The 27,265-nt window shown below is 37.6% G+C and overlaps 1 protein-coding gene across 1 annotated transcript in view; it reads left to right on the top strand.

Annotated features, from left to right (window-relative positions):
- The window catches only part of chb (chromosome bows), an 890,037-nt gene that overhangs the window by 638,615 nt on the left and 224,157 nt on the right, over positions 1-27,265 (top strand). Inside the window, exons 16-17 of the mRNA XM_067147211.2 lie at positions 14,508-14,618; positions 26,628-26,841. Coding sequence (XP_067003312.1) covers positions 14,508-14,618; positions 26,628-26,841 — 325 coding nt within the window. The remainder of the gene's footprint in view (positions 1-14,507; positions 14,619-26,627; positions 26,842-27,265) is intronic.

Raw genomic sequence — 27,265 nt, 5'->3', positions numbered from 1 at the left:
AACTGTCCTGAGTTTGATAAAGTTGAGGCCTTCATTGGTCCAAAGTTCATCCCAATAAACTTATTAAAACTCCAAATCAGTCATTGCAGACATAATTCATATATTATTTTTACAATTAGATAATTTAAAGACTACAACAAACTCTCGGTTATCTGGGTTAATGCAGACCCGAGACTACACAGATAACTGAAAAACACAATAACCCAAAATACAAGTTTTCATACCAGAAACTGTGCTTTTACTGTTTTTACAGAATGTGCTATGTATGACATGTGAAAGCCCACTGTATTACTTACACGTAACTCACCAGAAACTGAAAATTTATTTACAAAATTACACTTAAAAATCCACTGTATTTCTTATGACTTGCTTGCGATTCACTTTTGGGAAATAATTGACAAATTTTTTCAGTTTTTGTTTTTCATTCAGAACATGAATGTGATACAGGTTAACACTTGTCATCGATTCATTTTAGAGGCTGTTATTGAGATCTGTCAGTGGCAGCTACAAAAGTACAATCACCAATGCATTCCTTGTGGCGATGTTTAAGAGTATGCTTTCACATCGTATCATCACGGAGCAAGAATTTTAAAGGGAACCATCTAGCAGGAAATTTGGATCTGTTTCTTTTACTTTCGGTTTTTGGGGCTTTGGAAATTATCTACATTTAGCTCCTAGTGAAATGTTTTGGCAGAGATATAGACAGGAAATCAGCCGTGAACATGCTACGAGGTTGGAGTCGCAGCATTCAGCTGATGATACAATGGATATTTCAGGAACGACCGACGGTGGGAATGGTGTCTGTCTAGCATCTTCCGACGGTAAAACGTGAGTCACATGCACAACAGTGCATTCTAAACAAAAACATTAATTCTAACAGAATACAGTACTTCAGGCTTAGATTTTTTTTTAATCACCAAGCTATGTATGGATAATCTGATGTATTGATAATCTGCAAACTGGATAATCCACACCCAGATAAGAATATGCTATAATCCCTAAAGGGGGTGAGAGTTTTCACTGCAGATAAACAAATGCAGTTGAGTGATAGAAGTATATCTCAGAACTCATTCGAATGATGGCAGGATCTAATGCTTTTTGCATACATTGTTCTTCATTACTTCTCTAGTTTCTAATTTAAAAGAAAATCTATGAGAATTCAAACTGCCACCACTTGCGGCTAAAAAGAACACCCTACCTTCTGAAGTTTGTGTTGAAACCAAAGTAGCAGATGAGGGTATTCGAGAAGCAGATAGGATTCTCTCATCAGAATGTGAGGTAGCAGAATGCACCCGTACCACCTTCGAATCTTTAGTAGGTAAACATCCTCCACTGTCACGCATTGCACCCCTTATTGTTTCCTAATCCTCCTGACTATAGTGATAATTTTCTCATTGTGACACTTGAATTTGGCTCTTGAAGGAGTAAAAGCATTGCCTAACAGTTGTGCTTTGGGAATTGATGGTATCCCTCCTTGACGTCTAAAAAGATCTTGCCTCTATATCAGTTGAGAATGTTGGGAGAAGACTTCTCCAACATATCACAAAATTAGGCAGTTTCATTTTAAGAGAGTGACTTTATTCTGAAATATGACCAAACTTTTATGGGGGCATGTTAATTGTTCTTCAGAAAATCGATGGAGGCATTTGCGATAGGGAACACCTTTCAAAGGCTGGTTGCTAAATTATCTTCATGGTTGTAAAGGAGTCCGTTGCGTCCGTTGAACCAACTATATCGGACGCACATACAAACTCATATTTTCATACGTGCAAATATTTTAATTTCGAGGACCAGACTGCCCTGCATGAACAGACACAACACAACCCATCACTCACTGACATGATTCAAGGCATTTACATAAATACATAAACAGCACATATGTACACCAGATTACAAGAACAAGCCTTAGGTGTAAATAAACACAGCCCCTGCTGCTGGTAGCCATCTTGTCTCTGTCCAGTCTATATCTGAGATGCAGCAGCATGTTGCAAACTTTATCAAGTGTGGCGTATGGAGTGTTGCCAACACATCAAGTCCCAACATAGTCTGTTAGCCAGTATCTCTATCCTCACCAACTTGGTTTTGGTATTCTAAGAGGCTGCAAAATCATTATCCATTCCACACTAATTTTCTTACATCTAAATTATTTATTATTATTTGGTGCTGATCTGCATTTACCAGGTGTTTGCATAAGGTTTTGCTGGTTTTTTTGTGGTAAAGAAAGCATGTAATTTTCAAGGGAAATTATTTTTTTGTTTATTCAAAATATTGGCCAATGGCTTCTTCATACTTTGCCCATCTTTCAGGTCAGTTATGAATACCATGCCAGAGAAACTGCTTTTGTCTTACGGCATGCCATTCGTCGAGCAATTTTCCAACTTCCTCGAAATTGCTGAAGTGCTGCTCTGTGAGCATGTGCCCCATTGATGTGAAGAGGTGATAGTCAGATGGCGCCAGGTCGGGGGAGTATGGCAGGTGCGAAAGGATGTACCATCCAAGCGATTTAAAGGTGTTTTTCACTGGTTTTGCTGTGCGAGACGCGTTGTGTAACAAAATCATTTTGCCATGTCTTCTGGCCCATTCCAGTCATCTTTCGATCAATGCATGATTTAAATTAATCATTTGGTATTGATAACATTGTGCATTAACGGTTTCGCCGGGCTTCAAGAATTCGTAATACACAATACTGCTCTGGTCCCACCAGACAATTTGGACTTGGTGTTGAAGAGCCAGCTTCGCCAGGTGACAGCCACGATTTTCTCTGCTTCGGGTTTTCAAAATAAATCCTTTTCATCACCCGTCACAGTTCGGTACAGAAATGTTTTTCTTTCGTGGTGTTGAAGCAGCATTTCACAAGTAACTTTGCAATTTTTTTTATTTGCCATTCATTCAAATCGTGTGGGACCCATTTACCGAGTTTACTGATCTTCTGATATCATCTGATGACCAGGCAGACATCAATTTTTAGTATTGAGACAGTCTCTCATAGTGCATTGGCACTGCCGGTGGCTCCAAGTAGCCTACGCAGTGGTCTCTGCGGTATGCAATAGCCATACGTCTTGGTAGGTGTGCTATTTACCAACTGATGAGCCCAACTTTGCACACTGGGGCAAAACACATGTAACCAGGAATGAGTTGGCTGGAAAATGTATAATGGCCAATAACGAACCAACTATATTGGTATTTACTGATCTTCCCCACTGCTCGTAAATGTCTGCTGATTGTTTCTTGACACATTTAATGCTTGTGCCAATTGCTGTTCAGTTTGAGTTGGGTCATCATCCAGTAACGCCTGCAATTGCTCCATTTTGCAAATATTGGTCTCTTCCAGAGCGCGCACTGTCTTTCACGTTGAAATCACCACGTTTAAATTGTTGAAACCATGTTTCACGTGTTCTAATCAATGGAGCGTGTTCACCATTAGGTTTCTACCAGCAAATGATGACTTTCCACTGGCTTTTCCTTTTGATTAGATAAGAAAAGCAATGTGTGCCACAAATGTTTGTTTTCAGGCACAAACGTAGTCATGATCACTGAACGATACAACACAGATGCTAGTGTTTGGTGGCCTCAACTTGTGTGTGTTGGTAGGTTAATGTCAGATGAACAAACTGACGTGTATGTGTCAAATTCATATGCTATGTACTGTTTGCTGGCGCCATATCTTAGTGAAACCAGAAAAGACTTGTGCATACACCTAGTAGCACTGTCACCCAGGTGGCAGATTCCCTAGCATTTGTTAGCATAGCTTTTTCCTAAATAATTTCAAAGAAGTTGGAAATTCATCAAACATCTTCCTTCGTCAATTAATCCGATCTCTAATTCCTCTTCCTATGAATGGATACTTATCCCAATTAGTCCTCTTGAATTCCGACTTTATTTTCATATTATGATTTTTCCTACTTTTAAAAACTCCACTCAAGCTTATTCATCACCACCTCTTCACCAACAGCCCAAATCAAATAAAATCTTGTCAAAAATTTTCTTCAAAAATCCCTTTAACACTACTGATAGGGATTCCATGTTACAGGAAGTACAAGATAGAATCCCAGAACTTTGTTTTCATGGGGCAAGCTTATAGATGTTCTTTTGACTTATATGTTGGTTGTAATATTATTTCATCACAGGCTGGCGTACAGTAAAGAGATCCAGCAGGACCATTATTTTTTACTTTTGTGCTCCAGCTTATCACAGACTTGAAAACTCCTCTCAAATTATTTTATTTGCATGATGGAACCATTTAGTGTTGATCTTGATGCCATTCTTATGGATGTGAAAAAAATTGTCAAAAGCATCGGTTTGGAAGTAAATCCACATAAATGTGAACTCTACTTCTGTTACACAAAAGATGCGGCAACTGTTCTGTTTATTCCAAAATTTAATTCCTACTTGCAGACCACACCTCTATGGTTATTTCCTACATTCCTTGTGCAAGCTGATGATTTGACAAGAAGTCCCATGAGTCTCTCCTCAATATACCATTTGAGGAAATAAACTGTACCCTGGTATGTTTACTAATAATGTTTGAAGGCCTTTGCAATTAATAGTTTAACTGATATTTCCATTCCTGCTTTTCTTGCTTCTGCATGTGGAGGATCTGATTTTATCAAGTCTCTTTTCTCTGATTACGTTGGTAATAATGTCAAGATATGTAATGTGACTGATGCAAGATATCATTGGAATATCTTGACCAACAATTTGAACCTTCCAGCATACCTGGATTCACAAAAAAGTTGGGATATGATCAGCACCCATTGAATTCTCTTTAGTTCATGTCATGTCCATTAGACATTGATGGAGCACGACATCTCTCTCTTCGGGAAAAGGAAACAGGTTTGTGGCTTCAAAGCTTTTCCATCAGCCAGTGTGGGCACTCATATGAATAATTTGTTACTTAAAATCACAGTTTGCTTATGTCTTGCTTGCAAGATATGTCAGTTACATAAGTTCATATGTGGAGCAGATGTGTACATTGATGGTTGTTATGCTTTAAGTTGCCTTAAGATTGCAGGGCAATTTTAATTTCATTGTTTATTTAATGACGTATTCAAAAAAGCTTTTACATCGATCTGGAACTGAGTGGCACTAGTCGTACAAATGGTTAATGCCTTGATGGTCTGAATTTAGTCCCATGGAACAAGGACAGATCTCTCCTGTAGGGTGCCATGTGTGTAGATACTTTAGCACCACCTCATCTGCCTTTTGCTTGTAAGGCTGCCGATTCTACAGCGGAATTGGTTGTGTGCAATAAAAGAACTAAATACAGGGCAGTGACTGACATCATCTTCATGGCATTCGCAGTCTAAATGATGGGGACATGGGGTCACGAGGTGAAAAACCTTGTTTCAGATGTTGGGAAATCGGTTATCTGGAATTACTGGAGACCCATCTTCAGCAGAATTCCTGAGTTAGGAATTGCTATCCAGCAAGAAAATACTGCCAGGGTTATGGGGACATTTTGGATAATGTTCCACTAAGATGAAATTTTCTACCTTGCTTTTTAGACTTTCGAGGCTGGAGCGAAACACTAAAGACAGTAGCAGAAACTTTCTGTATTGTGATGTTTCATTTTCATTTATATTATACCGAGCTCGATAGCTGCAGTCACTTAAGTGCGGCCAGTATCCAGTATTCGGGAGATAGTAGGTTTGAACCCCACTGTCGGCAGCCCTGAAAATGGTTTTCCGTGGTTTCCCATTTTCACACCAGGCAAATGCTGGGGCTGTACCTTAATTAAGGCCATGGCCGCTTCCTTCCCACTCCTAGCCCTTTCCTGTCCCATCGTCGCTGTAAGACCTATCCGTTGATGTAGATGTTGATTCCCATAGGGAACCTAAAATATTTGTCCCGAATGAGTAAATTTATAATACCAATATAATGGTCCGTTATTGGACATTATAAATTTTCCAGCTAACTCATTCTTGGTTGCCTGCGTTTCGCCCTCGTGTGCTAAGTTAGGCTTGTCAGTTGGGACTTAACACACCACCCAAGACGCAAGTCTAGTGCATACCGTGGAGGCCACTTCATAGGCTACTTGAAGCCACCAGCAGCGCCAATGCACTATGAGAGCACACAAGGGTGAAACGCAGGCAACCAAGAATGAGACACAGAGAGGGAGAGACACAGAGGGAAACAAGAAGCTTCTCATTCACAAATGAACATATTTTCAGAGAAATCCAACTGCTTCAGCAAGGAAAAGCAGCAGGAAGTGATCAAATTACTGGGGAGGTATTAAAGACAATGGGGTGGTAAATTTAAAATTTATCTTTGACTATGTCATAAATAATAGTGTAATACCAAAGGAATGGAAGGAATCTATAATAATACCAATTTATAAAGGAAAGGGTGATAAAAGGAAACCATAGAACTACAGACCAATCAGCCTGACCAGTATAGTTTGTAAAATACTGGAAAGTTTAATATCAAAGTACATCAGAGGGATATGTGATGATAAAAATTGGTTCATGAGGAGCCAGTATAGATTTAGAAAGAAATTTTCTTGTGAGGCACAACTGGTGGGATTTCAGCAGGACATATCAGATCACTTGGATTCAGGAGGTCAGTTAGATTGCATAGCCATAGATCTTTCCAAAGCCTTTGATAGAGTGGAACATGGAATATTATTAAAGAAATTGGAGGGAATAGGATTGGATGTAAGGGTTACACGTTGGATAAAAACATTTCTAAATTCAAGGGTTCAGAAAGTCAAAGTAGGAAATACTGTATCTCAGGAAGAGAAAGTTTGGAAGGGAATTGCACAGGGTAGTATAATTGGTCCGTTACTTTTCTTAATATACGCAAATGATTTAGGGAACAATATAACATCAAAAATAAGATTGTATGCAGATGACATAATTGTTTATAGGGAAATAAACAACATTGAGGATTGTTCAGAATTACAAAGGGACCTTGAAAGTATCCAACTAGCCTTGCGTCTTGGGTGGTGTGCTAAGTCCCAACTGACGAGCCTAACTTAGCACACGAGGGCGAAACGCAGGCAACCAAGAATGGGTTGAAGAAAATAATATGAAGTTTAATGGAGGCAAATCAACTGTTACAACTTTTACAAACAGGAGCTTTAAAACTGAATTTGAATATACTTTGGACGAGGTAGTTATCCCAAAAGATGGCAAGTGCAAATACTTAGGTGTGAGATTTGAAAGTAATTTGCACTGGAAGGGTCATGTTGATGATATTGTTGGGAAAGCATACAGATCGTTACATGTCATAATGAGGCTACTTAAAGGATGCAACAAAGAATTAAAAGAAAAAGTTACTTGAGTATGGTTCGTCCATTATTGGAATATGCAAACAGTGTTTGGGACCCTCACCAAGAATACTTAATAAAAGAAATAGATAGTGTGCAGAGGAAAGCTGCAAGATTTGTAACAGGGGATTTGAGGAGAAAGAGTAGTGTATCAGAAATGTTAAAGGAACTTGGCTGGGAAACCTTAAGTAAGAGAAGGGAGAAAACTAGACTTAGAGGATTGTATAGAGCCTATACAGGAGAAGCAGCATGGGGAGATATCCGTGAGAGGCTTCAGTTGGAAAATAATTATATCAGCAGGACTGACCACAAATATAAAATTAGAAGGAATTTTAGCAGAAGCGATTGGGGTAAATTTTCATTCATTGGGAAGGGTGTGAAGGAGTGGAACAGCTTACCAGGGGTAGTGTATGATCCTTTTCCAAAATCTATACAGATATTCAAGAAGAGAATAAACAGCAACAGAGAAAATAAATGAAGTGTCAGAGGGCATTCAACCAGTGCAGGTTATTGTAAATTAAAAAATGTGTGTGACTAAATTAATTCCATCCCCTGGTCTAAGGACTTTGGACAGCCAAAGTAGGGGACTGCCTGTAGGGGTGAAGTACAGTGGGGACTTCGAGGGCCCTGGGACCGCTACGGTAGCTGTGAAGGCCCTTCAGGAACTCTGAAAAGTGGTGGCAAAAGGGGCTCTGGTTAAGACGCAGCAGGTCGTTATGCTACTTAGGTTCCGGAACGGGTAAAAAAATAAATAAATAAATAAATAAATAAATAAATGCAATGTAAATATTAATCGTATACCAGTTGTATAGTATCATTTGAAGTAATTCCACATACCGTATATCAGTTGACTATTTATAAGTAGTACAGGAGATACTATAAGTAGAATTTTGTAAACAATATAAATGTATTAAGGACGAGCTGTGTGTTTAATAGAAAACATTGTTAGCGTAAATTGTATAATATTGTATTAAAGGAAAATTTTCTTCTCTTATTAATTTAATATTTAGTGCTTTACAATAATATATTTTAGTGTACCATTTGCCACCGAGGTAGACACCTCATTTGCAAATAAAGAGATTTTGATTTGATTTGAGTTAGCTGGAAAATTTATAATGTCCAATAACGGACCATTATATTGGTATTATAAATTTACTCATTCAGGACAAATATTTTAGGTTCCCTATGGGAATCAACATCTACATCATTTGATGGCCAGGCAGGCATCAATTTTTGAAAATGAGACATAGCTCTTATAGTGCATTGGCACTGTTGGTGGCTTCAAGTAGCCTAGGCAGTGACCTCCACGGTATGCACTAGCCTTGCGTCTTGGGTGGTGTGCTAAGTCCCAACTGACGAGCCTAACTTAGCACACGAGGGCGAAACGCAGGCAACCAAGAATGAGTTAGCTGGAAAATTTATAATAGAGATGGGCACTATTGACTGAAGATCACTATCGACTAGTCGGGCGATAGTCCCTTCGAACTATCGACTGAATAGTCAAATGTTTTCAGTCTAACAAAAGTATTCATTGCCTCCTGTCGAGAAGACTGAGCAGTCGAATGAAAGTATTCATATAACGCAAGGAGTCAGTCCATGAAAAACATTCGGATGTTTCCAGTCAAAACTTTCTGTATCAAAAGAGGAGAGTCTTATTTTTACGAATTCGACTCATTTTAATGCAATTTACCAATAATTAGAAATCACTTGTATAGACACCCATTAAAACAAAATTAATGTTATATTGAGTGACTTACAAATTTATTCACGTTCGTAACCGAGGAGTCCACTCCACTCCACATTAAGAATAAGAAGCTGCACCACCTGGATATCCCAGGTTCGTATTCCATTCACTGACAGTGGATACCATATCCTTAATGCAGTTTTCCATGGGGTTTACTGCATTCATTCCTGGCAAATGCCACAGTAGTACTGTACCTTGGGTGCATACCCCAATCCCGGATTATATAATCACACTATCGAGGAATTCACAGTTGCGCAGGTTAAGATCCGATTTTCGCACTCGTCCGTACACGGGGCTAATAAATAAAGAGATGCCCTTGATACGAACCAACATAATACGAATGGCCTTTCTTGGTGCTAAATGGACAGTGAAACGTAGAAAGACGACAACGAGGCTCTATTCCCGAACAATGCTAACAATAATAATATGTACAACTTGTTGCTGTAGTACACAATCAAGATATATATGAGAATAGCCAAACACACTACTACTGTATTTTCTAGATTATTATAGTTATGCAGATTATTTTATAGTTATGCCTTATTTTCGAATAACGTAATTAATATAAACAAATATGTAACGAAATAAAGAGCACATAAACGACAAGAGAAAATCGCCATATTAAGTAGGTACATATAAAGTTAACATATAATTATTACATATCCGATGTGACCATGAACCGATAGTTCCATTCGCTTCCGCGTCGCTGTGACGGGAGTGCGACTGAATTCAGTCGACTTGTTTTGTGCTGACTGGACAGTCAAATGTGGAGAGATCCGTGACAGGAATGCGATTGAATTCAGTCGAGTTGTTTTGTGCTGGCAGGACAGTGAAACGTGGAGAGATGTGTGACGGGGACTGCGACTGAATTCAGTCGACTTGTTTTTTAAAGTAGTCGACTGTTATGATAGTTTAAACTATCGACTTGTTCGATAGTTATCAGTCGATAGTGCCCATCTCTAATTTATAATGTCCAATAACGGACCATTATATTGGTATTATAAATTTACTCATTCGGGACAAATATTTTAGGTTCCCTATGGGAATCAACATCTGCATCATTTGATGGCCAGGCAGGCATCAATTTTTGAAAATGAGACATAGCTCTCATAGTGCATTGGCACTGCTGGTGGCTTCAAGTAGCCTATGCAGTGGCCTCCGCGGTATGCACTAGCCTTGCGTCTTGGGTGGTGTGCTAAGTCCCAACTGACGAGCCTAACTTAGCACACGAGGGCGAAACGCAGGCAACCAAGAATGAGTTAGCTGGAAAATTTATAATGTCCAATAACGGACCATTATATTGGTATTATAGACCTATCTGTGTCGGTATGACGTAAAACAACTAGCAAAAAAAAAAAAAAAAAAAAAAGCATTTATATTATAGTGGAAATGCAGGAAAGAACTGTCTGTGTAAAATAATAATAATTATTGTTATAGTGTGGACCTTGAGTAAAATGGCATTTTTTTCTTCTTTTTTTTTCTTATTAACCATATTAACTGGTTAAATATTCAATATAATGTATCTGATTAGCATTTTAGGTTGGTACCAAAGTCCAGAAGAAAGGGAATTTTTGAAAATTTAAAATGAATGGTTATGCAAAACAAAAACCAGTATTTCAGAATGTTACTGTAAATTTCCATCAGTTGATTTTGAATAAGTTCTTTTCCTTATGGTTACCCATGCTTAAAACCTGCTCCTCGATCAGCAGAGAGGACACTCTTCACTCTCCACACTTTGTTGGCAGGTTATAATGACAGGTAAATATCCTCCAACAACACACCTTCTTGCTGGTTTTCCAGCTCTATTTATAAGATCATAACCGGGATCAATCCTCTCGGTATTTTTCTATGAAAGGACCTAAAACAGCTTAACATTACTCTTATCTTCAAAACCACAGTGCATCTCCTCACAAATTTTCCATTGCACATTTCCCTTGATGATCGCATTCAGTGATGACTTAAATTTTGTATCTCGCTTTTAAAACCTTGCCGTAGTACATGTTCTTCACATCCTGTCTATCTACCTGGAAATTTGCTGGAATTTTTTCTTGCGAGTACTCTTTGATTATATTTAATTTGCAGCCTGGTTTAAGTAAGCAGGTTCGGGTATTTTCTAAACTGTCTAACCAGGCACAATATTTCACCTTTGAAGTTATGCAAACATATTTGATTGTTTTTTCTGCTTATGTACTTTTCAACTGTAATATCAGTTCCTTGGCAAAGATTTTCTTCCTTCATGTTTTTAAGTTAAAATTTGAAGGAATGGAGGAAATCAAATACATTGGTGTAATTTAGAAGATGAAATTGTTTAAATTGTCACCAATATTTTGACAGAGTTGCTTCCAAGATAATAATTTTCATTTCTCAGATACTGACAGATGACTGCTGTATTGTCTTGAATGGGTTAATCATGCAGAATGATGCATAACCTTTATCTGATTGAAAATATGTGTAGCTTGTCACACGACAGAGGAACTCTGCATTCATAAACACAACAAAGCATGGAGAGTGAGTGTGTCCTCTCTCCTGATCAAGGAGCAGGTTTTAAGTCTGGGTGACAATAAGGAAAAGAACTTGTTCATAATCAACTGAAGGAAATTTACAGTAAGATTTTGAAATACTGGTTTTTATTTTGCATAACCATTCATTTTAAAATTTCAAAAATTCCCTTTCTTCTGGACTTTTGCACCAACTTGAATTTATGAAATTACATGATAAAGCCTGTGTACACAAAGAAACTTGCTTTAAACATTACAGTACAGTAGTTTAGAAACCAAAAAACATACAGATTGCCTTGCATTAATCGAAATTGTCAAGTGCTTTTTGAAAATGAGGAATTATTATTTTCGTTAAAGAAAATAATTAAGTCCGCAGTACTGTTTCACGTAGAAGAAAGTCGGGAATTTTCTTCTTTGAAAATAATACTTCTAAGCCTGTAGCACTGTTTTCACGTAGAAGTGTCTTAAGACATGAAGAGTTTTTCATAGAACTGTATAAAGTCCAACAGCTGACCAGCATGGTATACTGTGGATCGTTGACGGGATAATATATGTGAATTGGAACCAGCTTATATAATGAAGAATTGTAGCTGGCAAGATAAGTCATGCTGATTGCATCAGTTTCTTACTTCCTGAATAAATTCTACAATAATGTTCCTATTGTCATTAAACTTGGAGGTATTGTAGACTTCATAGAGGCACACATGTTGCCATTGTCTGTTTTCTCAGATTTCAATTATTAGAGAAGATACCAAATAGGATAGAATATCAGGTGATTTCAGGTGACTTGTCCCAACCTTGGCCGTCGGAGGCAAGGTGTAAGTCATAAGTTCCACTCCAGCCTGAGTAGTGAGCTCTTGTGTAGTCATGCGCTGAAATATTTTGTAACTTTAACTTATAATTGCTGTACTGGCATTTGAAGTACAATATGGATGTGAAACCTGGACCTTACACTGATGTGACATAAAGAAGCTTGGGCACATTCACCAGCCAAGTTTGTGTTCCATTTTGAACATTGAGTGGGAGGACGATGTCACCAATCTTCCGGTTTTGGAGAAAATAAGTATTAATAATAGGGAAGCTTCAATCATTGGTCATAGACTAAACTGCATTGGTGATGTCCATCATATGGATGACAGTAGGCTTCCTCGCCAAATCATCTGTGGTGAAGTTTGTTCTGGCACAGGAATCCTGAGATGCCCCTTTGAGATGCTATAAAAACCAATGTAAGCAGATCATGGAGAAGAGACCAATATAAATCCTCAGACATGGAAAACGCTTACTGAAGATCGCTTGCTTTGTTAGTGATCCATTGATCCATCCCTGCTGCTGTCAAACTGTTTAAACAATGATGTAGACACAGTGTGTCCATACAGCAAGCACACACGCTTGCCATACCCAGCCACGCTCTCCTCTATCTATACACATAACTGTGTGGACGCATATTCCATGCAATAATTGGTTTGGTTAGTCATCAGAAATTTGCATAAAGTGCATTGAGTGTAAAGTGGTTTAAAAGTCATCATAAAGTCACATAATATTGTCCATGAGTATCACTAGCAAAACTTCATGGTTTGTACTCTCTGTGAAAATTTAAATTTTATGATTAGCTCATTGTGGTACTTACTGAATTCTTTTCCTCTCTTAGGTATAACGATTATATTTTCTTCATTGGGGTAATCACATAAATGGGATTGTAAATAAAGGGTACAGATCTCTGCACATGGTTATGGTGTTCAGGAGTTGTAGTAAGGATGTAAAGGAGAGGGCATATAAGTCTCTGGTAAGACCCCAACTAGAGTATGGTTCCAGTGTATGGGACCTTCACCAGGATTATCTGGTTTAAGAACAGGAAAAAATCCAAAGAAAAGCAGCTCAATTTGTTCTGTGTGATTTCTGACAAAAGAGTAGCGTTACAAAGATGTTGCAAAGTTTGGGCTGGGAAGAATTGGGAGAAAGAAGATGAGCTGCTCGACTAAGTGGTATGAGTTAGCTGGAAAATATATAATGTCCAATAACGGACAATTTATATTGGTATTATAAATTTACACATTCGGGACAAATATTTCAGATTCCCTATGGGAATCAACATGTATATCATAAGTAGTATGTTCCGAGCTGTCAGCGGAGAGATGGTGTGGAATGACATTAGTAGGAGAATAAGTTTGAGTGGCGTCTTTAAAAGTAGGAAAGATCACAATATGAAGATAAAGTTGGAATTCAAGACGACAAGTTGGGGCAAATATTCATTTATAGGAAGGGGAGTTAGGGATTGGAATAACTTACCAAGGGAGATGTTCAATAAAATTCCAGTTTCTTTGAAATCGTTTAAGGAAAGGCTAGGAAAACAACAGATCAGGAATCTGCCACCTGGGCAACTGCCCTAAATGCAGATCAGTATTGATTGATGTTGATATATTTCAACCATCTGTGTAGTGTAGGTGCTTGCCTTCTATGTTCAAAGTTCTAAGACATTTGTGTCAGTAGATATCCTGGATTATTCAAGAATCCAGTATCAGGACAAATTTTTTACTCTTTGCCTTCTTTTACGACTGATAGTTGTTAAAAGTACATTATTATTATTATTATTATTATTATTATTATTATTATTATTATTATTATTTTAATTTTTCACTTTTGCCAGAATATTGCATTTAGTATCATTTGATTCTTACATTCTCAATGGAATTATATTTAATGTATTTTTTTTTATAGTCTCCTTTATCCTTATCCTCTGGCAGTGTCAATTATTCAAGTAATGCATGTAGTTGTAAGACTGTTTTAGTAATCGGTAAGCCTCGAAACCATTGATAGTACTGCCTATTTCTTGAATACTGATGTCTGCATGTTGATCTGATAGTATGTTTTCACTACTTAAACTTTCATTATTGTTCACTTCCTATTGTGTTCCATTTTATAGGAGATTTTCTTCACCTCTTTGTTGTGTCCTGTTTTGTCTGAATTGAAAGCTGTACTTATCAGATCTTTGGTTGTGCAGCTCGACCACGAAAGGTGTCTGATGCTGGCAATATGTCAATGAGTGCCATCACATCACCTGAGAGGATTGGACGAACCCGAAGTCGCATGGCTGGTGTATCACAGTCCCAACGTAGGTCTTTATTTGTGGATCAGTTGTGCATGCATATGAACTAATAAGTGGGACTCAGATTTTTTGGTGACAATAATTAGAAAAATGTGTATTTCTTTACATGCTGAAAATTGTGAAGTTATGGGCTAAAATATATGACAAGTATTTAAATAATGTTAAATACATAAGAATGTGCAGTTGCTACCAGATATCATTCATAGTGTGTCGACTGCTGAAGAGTTGCAGTACATAGCAAGGTTCATCATTAAATTGTCCATCTTAAATGACGGACGATTATCGCAGAACACCGCTCCACATCACAAGAAATTAGTCTTACAAATTTATGATTTGCCATTTCACTGATGCTGACATCAGTATCCTCTTCATGTTGGCCTTCCTATTCATTTGAGATAGATTTCCACTATTTTTCAAATACTTGTTTGAATTTTCTTTGCATTATTTCTGCTGTATATACTTTGAGATAATTACAACTTATCTCCACATCACACACTACCATACTTCAATTGTTTGTGATGAAGGGAGTTATACGGTTTAAAATTTTAAATCAAAACACATCAGAACGAAAATTGACAGAAATGTATACCACAAGTTATTTTTTTTTAAACATACTTAACAATTTTTGATGAATGGAATATGTCATCTTAGTTTAGTGTATCAATGACAGTTTAAAAAATCTCTATGTTCTGTATGATATACAGTGTGGCAAGCTTTGTTGCCCAACATGTCTCTGCATGCATGGGAGACAATATTGTGGTAAGGTTTTTGTTTTTTTAAAGCATCAGTTCTTCTTTGTGGTTGAAGGGTCACTTTCCATTAGCTATGTATGAATTTATCCACATTATTTACTCACATATTAGACCCCGTTTTTTCCTTTCCATTTTTACAGTCACAAATTTTGTGGTGAACATACAACTTTTAGGCCTACATATATTTACTCACAATGGATGTCGTCAGATTATGGATGGAACAGGGTCTACATGTTACAAAGTAACAGTAAACATCATCAAAGACAACTTCAGTAAACGTAGTAAACTTAGCAAGCTTGAAATAAAAGATTTCTTAAGAATCCTAAACTTTGTGTTAAAAAATAATTATTTTACACTTGCATAGCCTTTAGAACAAATAACACCTACCAAAAATTATTTTTCAATCACAACACAGTCCTTTCAAATAATAACATTTACTCAGGTTCAGGCATTTACAGACTCACTTGCACCCAATGTGGCGTCTTGTACATCGGACAAACTGGCCGCAGCTTTCACACTGGATACTTGGAACGTTATAATGCCTCCAAACACAACAAATTTTCAGCTATGAGCTCTCATATGAAAGAAGTAGGTCATCATTTCACTACTATAGATCAAGACCTCACAATTATTTAAAAAGTAGGTAAAGGGAAATTAATGAATGAATTAGAAAATATCTATATATTTTTAGACCAATATTACAACAAAAATTCAAACCTTAACGATATTATTGAAGTCAAAAACTCATTATATGAAGTTTTACCAAAATTGTTGCAATCTCTAAATTATAAACACAATAACTTAATAAACAATCTAAAATTATCATCTTCCAAGACCCCTCCCACTTTAGGAAACACAACTCCCACCCCATCCATCCCCACAAGCCAACCACATCCAATAACACATAAACTTAACGCTCCGCCCAACCCACCCCCACCTCCACACTCTCCCCCGCCAATATCACATTGGTATAACTCTAGAAGCACAAGTACCAGTCATTCAAATGCTACAATGGCAACTAATTAACATTACAACAGTTGAAAAGATAAATGAAATCACATACAACATATTTTCTTTAACTCACCTCATATATAACTGAATTAACATCACAACTGTCGAAGGGGTAATTAATCTTCACACACATCGTTTTTTCTTCGTTCTCTCCTCATTTAATTTTATTCCTTAACATTTCACTCTCCTCTTATTTCAGACATAACACCACAAGCTCTATTCAGCCTCGCACATTTTCCTTTTGACTCTTAATACAAGAAGCTACAACCATGTCTACCAGCTAATTATAAAAATAGCTATGTTTCTGACAAGTACTTGTCCTCGCTCCTAAGTGCTTCAAGAAGTTTCATCTTTTCATATAAAATTAATAACTTCAACTTCGAATTTAAATTTTACTACTACTAAAAGTAACTTTTATCCTAAATATTAAGCTATTATAAACTCCTTACACCATTTCCAGATTAAGGCACCATATTTACCAGACTTCATTTCAACGCAGCAATTTACGTATTCTTTTTGAACTTTTAACTAACTACTTGCTACCACATTTAAAAAACAGGACATTCGTAAAGATATTCAATAAGGATTGATTATAAGACTTTGTTATAAGAGTACTTATAACTACTATATTCTACTTGCTAGTCATTTTATACACATTTGTACGTGAAACAGGGTCCTCTTATTTATATTTTAGACCTTCATTAAAAACCACTTATAAGAACAATCAGGATCCTGATCTTTCTTTCAGGTATGAGATTTTTAGGCTGATGATGCCCTCATTATGGGTGAAACATGCCCCTATATCTAATATGTTAAGAACTATTTCTTAAATTTAAATAAAAAAACTCCTGTGAAGTGAACAGGTGGAATTTATAATCTAGTATTATTATTCGACTTTAGAACAGGGTTTTCCGCCTAAAATTTTGGAAACAAATCCTCTTTCATTTGCTGCTTTTCATTTTTTTCTTTTTGGTTGTGCCACTATCAGATCAAAATATGCAAAAATGTGAAAGCTATGATAGGACTACAGTTCATGTTTTTTGTGTTATTGAACACCCCCCCCCCCCCCCCCCCCTTCTCTTTTCTTTCGCACAAAACGACACAACAGAGGTCTCTATTGTTATCGATTCTTTGACATTTAAAATACAATTTTGCACTGTTATTATAGCACTATGAAGTTGAATCCTTGTTCTTCTTCAGTGAATTATGTTGGGGAGGGGGTCTTAAATGTGAGATTTAATCTTTTAAAATTTTGTTGTCCTGAAAACTTAGGTGGGTGTAATATGCAAGTAAATATGGTATAAAGCTCTAATTTCTTCACATACTCTGTGTAATCCATGCACAACTCATGTCATCTGAGCAGAACTGATGAAAACACCTGGTGTTGCCTTTTGTCATGTATGCTGCAGCATCCGTCCATAAAGGTAATCATCATAATCATACTTTACACCATCGGGTGAGTTGGCCGTGTGGTTAGGGGTGCGCAGCTGTGAGCTTGAACCCAGGAGATAGTGGGTTCAAGCCCCACTGTCGGCAGCCCAGAAGATGATTTTCCATGGTTTCTCATTTTCACACCAGGTAAATGCTGGGGCTGTACCTTAATTAAGGCCATGGCCATTTCCTTCCTATTCCTAAGCCTTTCTTACCCCTTTGTCACCATAGGACCTATCAGTGTCGGTGCGACATAAAGCAAAAAAAAAAAAATCATACTTTACACCACTGGCCACAATTTCTGCATTGTCTATTTAAATTATCTCGCAATCATTTCTGGATGTGCAGAAGTGATTTCCTTGCTTACCAATATTTAAAAAAAATTATTTCTTCAATTTCTGTATCACTTTAGCTTCCTCAGACTTATATTCCCTACCTTCTTGCCAATTGAGTCTGAAGTTACGTTCACACTAGTAAGTTTTTTCACTTACAAATCGAACGTACATGTTTAACAGTTTTTACACAACACTTCAGAAAATCATTCTTTCTCAGAATATATCTGTACAGGAAACAGATCAAGAGCAGCAACTTACTGCATTAGCACACGTAGATAGAGTATATATGAAAGAAAGACATGGGTCCATAATTTTTTATTGCAACCCATGTCTTTCTTTCTTGAGTGTTTTAGCCACATGTGCTTACATCACAAGTCACCGCTCTCCATATGTTTCCAACACATTTCTACTTCACTCCAATTACCTTTCTTATCTGAGCATTCAGTTATCCAAGTGTTCTAGTTTGGTATTTACTGAGGAACTTACGTAAGTGTGTTATTCTACAGAGAGAGGTATGTCTGCTGACATAGCTCTACAGAAATATTAATAAACACAATCTGGAGGGCTCCACTGAAGAACTTTGAACTGCATTCCTAATCATGGTTTGTTTTCTCAAGAGATGCAAAGTTGAAGTGATTTGTTTATTGCTATTTGAGTATTCTGTACTTGAGAATGCTCTATTGCCATTATGGCAAAATCAGTACTTTTCCATTTGTGCTGGAAATATTTTAGAATAGTCATACAACATCACAGTTGAATAACAGCCTAAACATAATAACTTGATCAGCAGAGATAAGCATAAATTAATTTACATACAGTACTTTCACAAATAATTCCATAATACGAGGGCTATTTTTTTTTTTTTTCAAGGTCCGATTGGTCACGAAATGAAACAGCAGTACGAATTTGACACTTTTCTATTAGTAACACTTACTGACACATCACAGCTATATTTCAACATTGTCGCCTCGCAGATTGAGACATTTGTCGTAGCGTGGTACCAACTTGTCAATGCCCTCTTCATAGAACGTCGCCGCCTGCGCCTATAACCATCTTTGTACGCCGGTCTGCAGCGCCTCGTCAGTGTCAAAACGCTGTCCTCCTAGCCAGCGTTTCATGTGAGCAAAGAAGTGAAAATCTGATGGAGCCAGGTCCGGACTGTATGCTGGGTGATCGAAAACGTCCCACTGGAAACGCTGCAGGAGGTTCGTGGTGGCAGCTGCAGTGTGCGGCCGAGCATTGTTTTGGAGGAGGACAATGCCTGATGACAACATCCCTCTCCGCTTATTCTGAATTGCCCGTCGTAGACGTTGAATAGTCGCACAGTATGCGGCTGCAGTGATGGTGAAACCACGTTCCATGAATTCCACCAACAGAACTCCTTTCCGGTCCCAGAACACAGTAGCCATACACTTTCTGTTGGAGAATGTTTGCTTGAATTTCTTTGGTTTACTCGGGGAGTGCGAATGCATCCACTGTTTGGATTGCTCTTTTGTTTCTTCCGTTTCAAAATGAACCCATGTCTCGTCCCCTGTGACAATTTCGTTCAAAAAATCCGGTCTTTCATCATGGTAGCGCTGGAGAAACGCTAAAGCGGCGCCCATTCGCTGTGTTTTGTGACGGTCAGACAGCATCTTCGGAACCCATCTCGCACAAAGTTTGCGGTACTGAAGTATCTCACTCACAATTGTGTAGAGAGCTGACCTGGAAATTTCAGGAAACGAAGCACTCAGCACAGAAATTGTGAACCGACGATTTTCTCGAATTGCCTGATCCACACGCTGAACAAGATCATCGGTTGACACACGCTTCCTTCCCTGGCCGCCTGCATCATGGACGTCTGTACGCCCTGCTGTAAAGTTCCTGCACCATTGTCGCTCATGCACGTTTCACCATACACACGACTTATTCGGCAATGAATTTTGGCTGCATTGCACCCCTCAGCCTGAAGAAATCGAATTACACCGCGCACTTCACACTTGGCGGGCGAAGCGATCGTTGTAGCCATGTTTACGAGCGCGCTGCACGTTCACTACTGACGGGACTGAGGTGAGGCGCATAACGGTCATTTCAGAGACGTTACGCAACACATCTGCGCAGCAGTTCATCATATATTCGCGGGCGTTTGACTGTTGCGACCGATCGGACCTTGAAAAAAAATTAGCCCTCGTATAAACCAATGGCCTCTGAGAACAACTCTGGTCAAGTACTATATCAGACTGATAATATATTGGGATGGCATATGGAGCAATAAGGAAATATTTTACAGTCAGGGGAACCTCCTATACATCATATTGAAAACTACATTGATTAAAATGATAAACTGGCAGTGACACAGTTTTCATTCGCTATATACTACCAGTCATTAAATTTCAGTTTATTAAGAAGTGTGTCAATTAAAAATGTTAGATGCTGATAATTGTTAAGAATTATATGTTCTTTAAAATCACTTTTTATGTTCTTTTGAAGTATGTATTTCTGTAATTTTATTTCAATATATAGGCTATGCATTTTTTTAAAGTAGAATCATACAGTATATAAAATATATGCTCAAGTGATGACTCTTGGCATTTAGGAACCATGTAGAAGGTTCTGTTTCATTGCAGAAAGAATATTTACCTAAAAAATCTGAACCCTACTTATGAGTAACATTTTGTACAAGAAGCACTGGCAGCATGCACTATAATATTGTTCCCTTGGCTTTTTGGTATATAGATCCACTATTTGTTGAGTCTTGCTTTCCAGTTTGTCATAGTGCTGGTCCTTTGCATGCACTGGAACATTCCCTCCTGTATAATCTTCTGTTTATAAAGACTAACCTTCTTGTGTTTGTTACATATTGCTCCTTTGCATGGGATCTGTTAAGAATTAATTTCTCTTTTACAACTCGTGAAATAATTTTGAAGTATTTTCAAGTATATTTCCATCTAGTGTTATTTAACTTCTGATAATGCAGTTATCGTTGTAACCTTGGCATATTTGGTCTTCAAGGAGTGAAATTTTTAATATTCAGGAAACTAGCCTCATTTTTTTTACTTGCATGCAAACACCAGTGGTAAGCCTGGAAACTGTGACTGAGCTATGTAGGAAAGGAGAACTCTTATGATCAGGAACTAGGATATGGTGTTTGAAATGTTGTGTTCTTGCATTTCATGTTTCTGGAATAGTTATGTTGAAATAATGTACATCACCCCAAGTTAATGCTTATATTATGAAAATGGATGTCTTGGTCATGAAATACATTTTATCTTGAATTTAATCATCTGACAGATACCGTTCACAAACTTGACTTCTGTTTCATTGAGAGAAAGAGAGAACTGCATGCGGGACACATTATTTCATACAGTAATGGAAAGGAACAAAGTATCAAATTGTCATTGTCTGCTTTTATCCAGTTCTGTTCCTATCCTACCATTCCCCACATCAAGACTGAAGATGTGACAAGATGGCCCGTCGATGAGTGTTGAAGTCTGCCCTCTGACGAAACTGGGAATGAGAAATGAGTTCATCATGTGGGTGAGAAGAAATGGATTTAGAAGAATTGGGTTTGAAGAAGAGACAGACAAATCTGTTTGAAGATGGCTGTGTATGAAGATGTGTAGATTATCCTTGTCATTTTGTTTTTTCATGTTTGTCCATGTCTTCTTTTCTGTTGCTCCTTCTTCTGATTTGTCATTCTGTTTATCCTGTTATGTGCTCCTTTTCATATTCCTGTCTTTCTGTATGATGTTATTTTGTAAGTTGACTTCAAAAATTGTCACATCAGTGCAGTTTTTGAAGACAAAGAGGCTATCCTTTCACCAAAGCTTGAATTATTATTTCAACTAATGGACAAACTATCCTCTGCCTGTTTTCATACTGAACAGATCTCCTCTCCCATGTAGTTGATCCATGGACACAGGCATGTTACTTGTTTCATTGGACAAGCCTGTCACAGTTCCAGAGTGAAATCTGTTTAAATCATACAAGTTCTTACTGGATGCATGTCAATAATGTAGTTAGGATCTTATGCTTATGATATATATTTAATATGTGAATTAAACACTTGAGAGAACTTTTTCATGGATAATATTCTAAGCTTTTTATCCTGTTTATGAGGAGCATGCAGTAGACAATGGTATATTCCTGTTCTGTGTCCAGTCATACAATTTGTATAATTGTTGGAATATTGTATATACCTATTGCTAGTAAAAGCTGGTAATGAGTGTCACCGTATGTTTCCTTAAAAGTGTTCCAATCTAAGTGTACATAAACAGTATGCAATTATTCTCTCATCTGATATGTGGGCATGGACGATCTTTTGGTTCAAAACTCAGGTAAGTGACTTGCTGAATTGTATCAACAGTTTAAATTTATATCTTTGCTCAGTACCTGTGTATTTACTGCTGAGCTATAACTTGTAGATTTAATAAGGAACAAAGCCTTTTTATATGTTGTAATTTTTTGCAAAAGCAAATTGGTTGCTTGATGCCATGGAGAATTTTATGAACATTTTTAAGTGGGTAATACAGCAAACAGGTGATAGTTTACAGAATAGTAAACAAACGTAGAACTGTAAGATTTGTATTCAACACTATGAACCCATCAGTGGTAATATTACTACCGCACTTTGCACACCTGTATGCTGCTATACTAAAACTGTGAACTTTCAAATTCAGCTGCATGAAAGTTAATCATGTTATAGTTTCAGTTGTTGCCTTATAATGTAGATGGTCTCTCTTTCTACCAATAGATTTTGTTAGTAATTGGTAATGTTTCCTGGGGATCACGTTATGAAAGCACGTATACTAAGCAAATTCTGACATCACCCCTCACCACTGATCTGCATTTAAGGCTGTCACCCAGGTGACAGGTTCCCTTACCAGTTCTTTACCTAATCTGTTCTTAAATGATTTCAAAGAAGTCAGAAATTTATCAAAATCTCCCTTGATAAGTGATTCTGATCCCTAATTCCCCTTGAATTCCCACTTTATCTTCATTTTATAATCCTTCTTGAAAAACTCCACTGAAGCTTGTGATTTACTAATGTCATTCCAAGCCATCTCTCCACTGACAGCTTGAAACATTCCACTTAGTCAAGCAGCTAGTCTCTTTACTTCCAAGTCTTCCCAGCCCAAAGTTTACATCATTTTAATAACGGTACTCTTTTGTTGGAAATCGCCCAGAACAAATCATGTTCCATTCCTGTGAATCTTTTCCAGTTTTGTATCAAGTAATCCTGTTATTCTGTTTTACCAGTGACTTGTACACACTTTTCTTTTACATTCTTACTATTACCCTAAATACCCTCATAACCAAATGAAGAGATCTGTAACTCTTATTAACAGTCTCGTTAATGTGATTACCCCAATGAAGATCTTTCCTTATATTAACATCTAGGTATTTACAGTGATCTCCATGAGCTACTGTCATCCCATCTGCACATTAATTAAAAGTGAGAGGACCGAGCTCGATAGTTGCAGTCGCTTAAGTGCGGCCATTATCCAGTATTCGGGAGATAGTGGGTTCGAACCCCACTGTCGGCAGCCCTGAAGATGGTTTTCCTGGTTTCCCATTTTCACACCAAGCAAATGCTGGGGCTGTACCTTAATTAAGGCTACGGACGCTTCCTTCCCACCCACTCCTAGGTCATAAGACCTGTTTGTATTGGTGCGACATAAAGAACTTGCAAAAAAAAAAAAAAAAAAAAAAAAGGGGGGGACTTCTTCTCTTTGTGAAACTTACAACCTGACTTTTCATCCCATTAACCATTCATGACCGAGCTCGATAGCTACAGTCGTTTAAGTGCGGCCAGTATCCAGTATTCGGGAGATAGTAGGTTCGAACCCCACTGTCGGCAGCCCTGAAGATGGTTTTCCGTGGTTTCCCATTTTTCACACCAGGCAAATGCTGGGGCTGTACCTTAATTAAGGCCACGGCCGCTTCCTTCCCACTCCTAGCCCTTCCCTGTCCCATCATCACCATAAGACCTATCTGTGTCGGTGCGACGTAAAACAACTAGCAAAAAAAAAAAATTCATGTCATAGACTGGTTTTTCTAGAACATGTACACTAGTATCAAAATGTATGTATTTGTCTTAAGAAAACTTCAGTTCATGTTATTTATTATGCAGCAGGTTCGTAATGTTTCAGATGACATATATTTTAAATCAAAATACAAACATAGGCATCCATTATACATGAACTGACAATTTATGCTTCAAATAATGAAAAACAATGTCTTTTAGAGCTACGCTGTTCAAACTTTGTGCTCATCCACGAGTCACTCTTATGCTCTGATTATTGCTCGACAAATATGTGACATTCTTCTGGTTAGATTTTTCTACATCTTGCTGGTTATAGTTCCCCATGCTTGCAAACGGCATTGCCAGAGGTTTTCACAACTGTTCTTTTGCGTTATGGTGAAGTTCATCCCACAACAATTTTGATGGGCGATAAATGGTTTACTTAGGGTGCCAGTTCATTACTTATAGAACTCCTGGTGATTCTTTGTTTCTTACATACTTCTTGCACAGCTGTGAGATGTGTTCCGGTTGTTGCCCTGCTGCAGAACAGACCCTTTTCCAATACGTTGTGTTCCAAATGGTACTGCATTGCTCGATGGAATGCAATGGTACTGCTCCTTCCTCAAGATACCTTCCACCCTCACCAAGACTTCCACCTTATTCTTACCAAACAACCCCAGACCCTAACACTGCCACCCCTATGCTTCAAAGTTCATGTTAGGCATCTTCTAGCAGCATTCTTTCTCGTAGACGATGGCAGATATACTGACAGCATTTTAACCCAGACTTCTCAAATGTTGACTCATCTGTCCATAGCACACATTTCAACTGGTCATCTAAAAATAAAATTCTGAAAACAAAACTCTGAAAAACAAGAGATAAGAGAAATCTGGTTGGACTTTTATTCTGCTGAGACAGTGGCCAACAGAAACTGGACTGGTCCAAATGTCAAGCTTTGCAGCACAGTAACAAGTCTCGCAGTACATGGCTTTCACCTCAAGTTGTGCAAGATAACTGCTTTCTGCAACCCATCGCCAGATTGCATGTGATCTCTTTGTGACAGACGCTATGAACTACAATTTTAGTCAGTGCCGAAAAAGGACCAGTGCGTTAAAGGATGATAATAGTGAGAAGTGATATAAAAATTATTGCTTAATACTATGTATGAATAGGTTTTTCATTATATAGGTTAAATTCCTAAATGGAGTATGTCATATATGCACCATTATGCCCATTTGGCTGCAATAAATTTCATACATAGATTAAATCAGAGTGGACAAGTATCTGCTGCAGAAAATACTTCAGAAATCCAATAAATTTCAATTAAGTATCAGTTTTAAGGATATATAGAGAATTTGAGAGATAGGTTTAAACGTCTCTATGGTAGTATGTGTAAAATTTTATAATTTTAAACTGACAGACCAGCAATTGTACTCGTGAGGTTCTAAAACATTAGTTGATATTGCTTTTTAATTAAGGAGAAGTGTCTGTATTCAGGTACTCTGTTAGTACAGAACTCTCTTTTGAAGTTAGCCCTGCAGACAGAGATATCTCCAACATTGGAACATCATACTACTAAATTATTCAACCTTCATTCAAATAACAGAACTGAAGGGAAACTGTACTATCTGCGTCTGATGAGAAGTCGCGACAGTTTGTAGGTACTGCACTCGTTACAAGCATTAGTCGTGACGGGAGAAATAGATAAATGTTCATTATTAAACTGTTCAGTATGCAGTATATACAGTATAATTATAGTAAATGTGTAACTAAGGCCCAGTTGCACTACCACTTGTAGCTTAACAATAGAACCTCAATTAACTAAAATTACTGCAGACGGAACAGATGTTTGTCAGACATGGGCACATGCATGGCAAACATGCTTACTCCTCGGACTCCTTACCCCGCATCAACATGACTTCCCGTCAGATGACCCTAGCTCGTCTGATGAGTCTCTAGAGCAGAATGAAATTAACTGGTTTTTGTAGTTCATACATGTTTTAGGCCTTAGATTAGTGTCATGCTTTTTTGTGATGAGAGATATTTCCACTTGTATGTGTGAGTTAACTATTAAAAAACTCATATTATTTGTTGGAAACCCAGAAATATTTCTGGAAACTGTTACATGATCCTAAGTTGTTAGATGTGCAGTAATTGCAATTAAAATAATTTGCCTTTAAGTTCTTCTTCAAACAATTAATGGTGTCTAAATCATCGATTTTAGATGTGTGGCTTGTCAGTTTATGAAAGCCAGAAGTGATATGTTGTGATTCTGCTCTATGTTAAATGACATTTGTTGTGTTTTGTATTGCTGAGAATGGTCACAGCTTTTTTGCTTATTCTATATCTCAAATTGATTTGATGTATCAAAGACAACCTTCATGCTAGTTGAGAATGTGTGTGATGGACGTTAAAAACAATTTATTTACATAAGAATTGACATTTCATGAAAGACTCCTACTTACAAGTGCCTACCTTGCAGCTAGCAGTCGGTCTGGATCACCTTCTTCTCGTTTAAGCTACGCTACGTACTCTGCTTCACGTGATGCAAATCATGACGCGGCTCATACTGTAGGACGGCCAAGGAGGTTATCTGGAATACCACGATCTACAGGAACAAGCAGAGAAGCAAGTCGTGAGACTAGTCCCAACCGATATGTGGGCATACACGATAGATCTTTTGGTTCAAAACTCAGGTAAGTGGCTTACTGAATGGTGAATAATTCTATCAGTCAGCTCCCCATTCTCCATTTTGTAATACACATTGATTACGGAGTAGAAAAAACTTTTTCCTGTCATAAGACTTAATATTAAGTGTTGCGTTAAGGGGCAGGGTACAGCTTTTCTTGTGGTTAAAAAGTTGCATTATTTTTTTATTTTTTTTTTATTTTATAGAATATACTTCACTGTTTAGGTTAGTAGGGACTGCCTAGCTGAGATTATAAAGGCGTGCTTTATTTACTTGGAAAGATTTGGTTATGATTCCCCTCGGTAAAGTTGAGAAACTTACGGAAAGAGATTTCCTCTTCTGGAGGGGCACATAGCCTTTGAGGTTCACTCAGCCTCCACCAGAAAGACAGCCGGTCATAGAACTATCCACTCTGTCCCACTTAGCGCTGA

This window comes from Anabrus simplex, chromosome 5 (assembly GCF_040414725.1).
Source record: "Anabrus simplex isolate iqAnaSimp1 chromosome 5, ASM4041472v1, whole genome shotgun sequence".
Lineage (NCBI taxonomy): Eukaryota > Metazoa > Arthropoda > Insecta > Orthoptera > Tettigoniidae > Anabrus > Anabrus simplex.
Note: the sequence above shows the minus strand (reverse complement) of the source record. Positions and strands in the feature narration are given on the sequence as shown.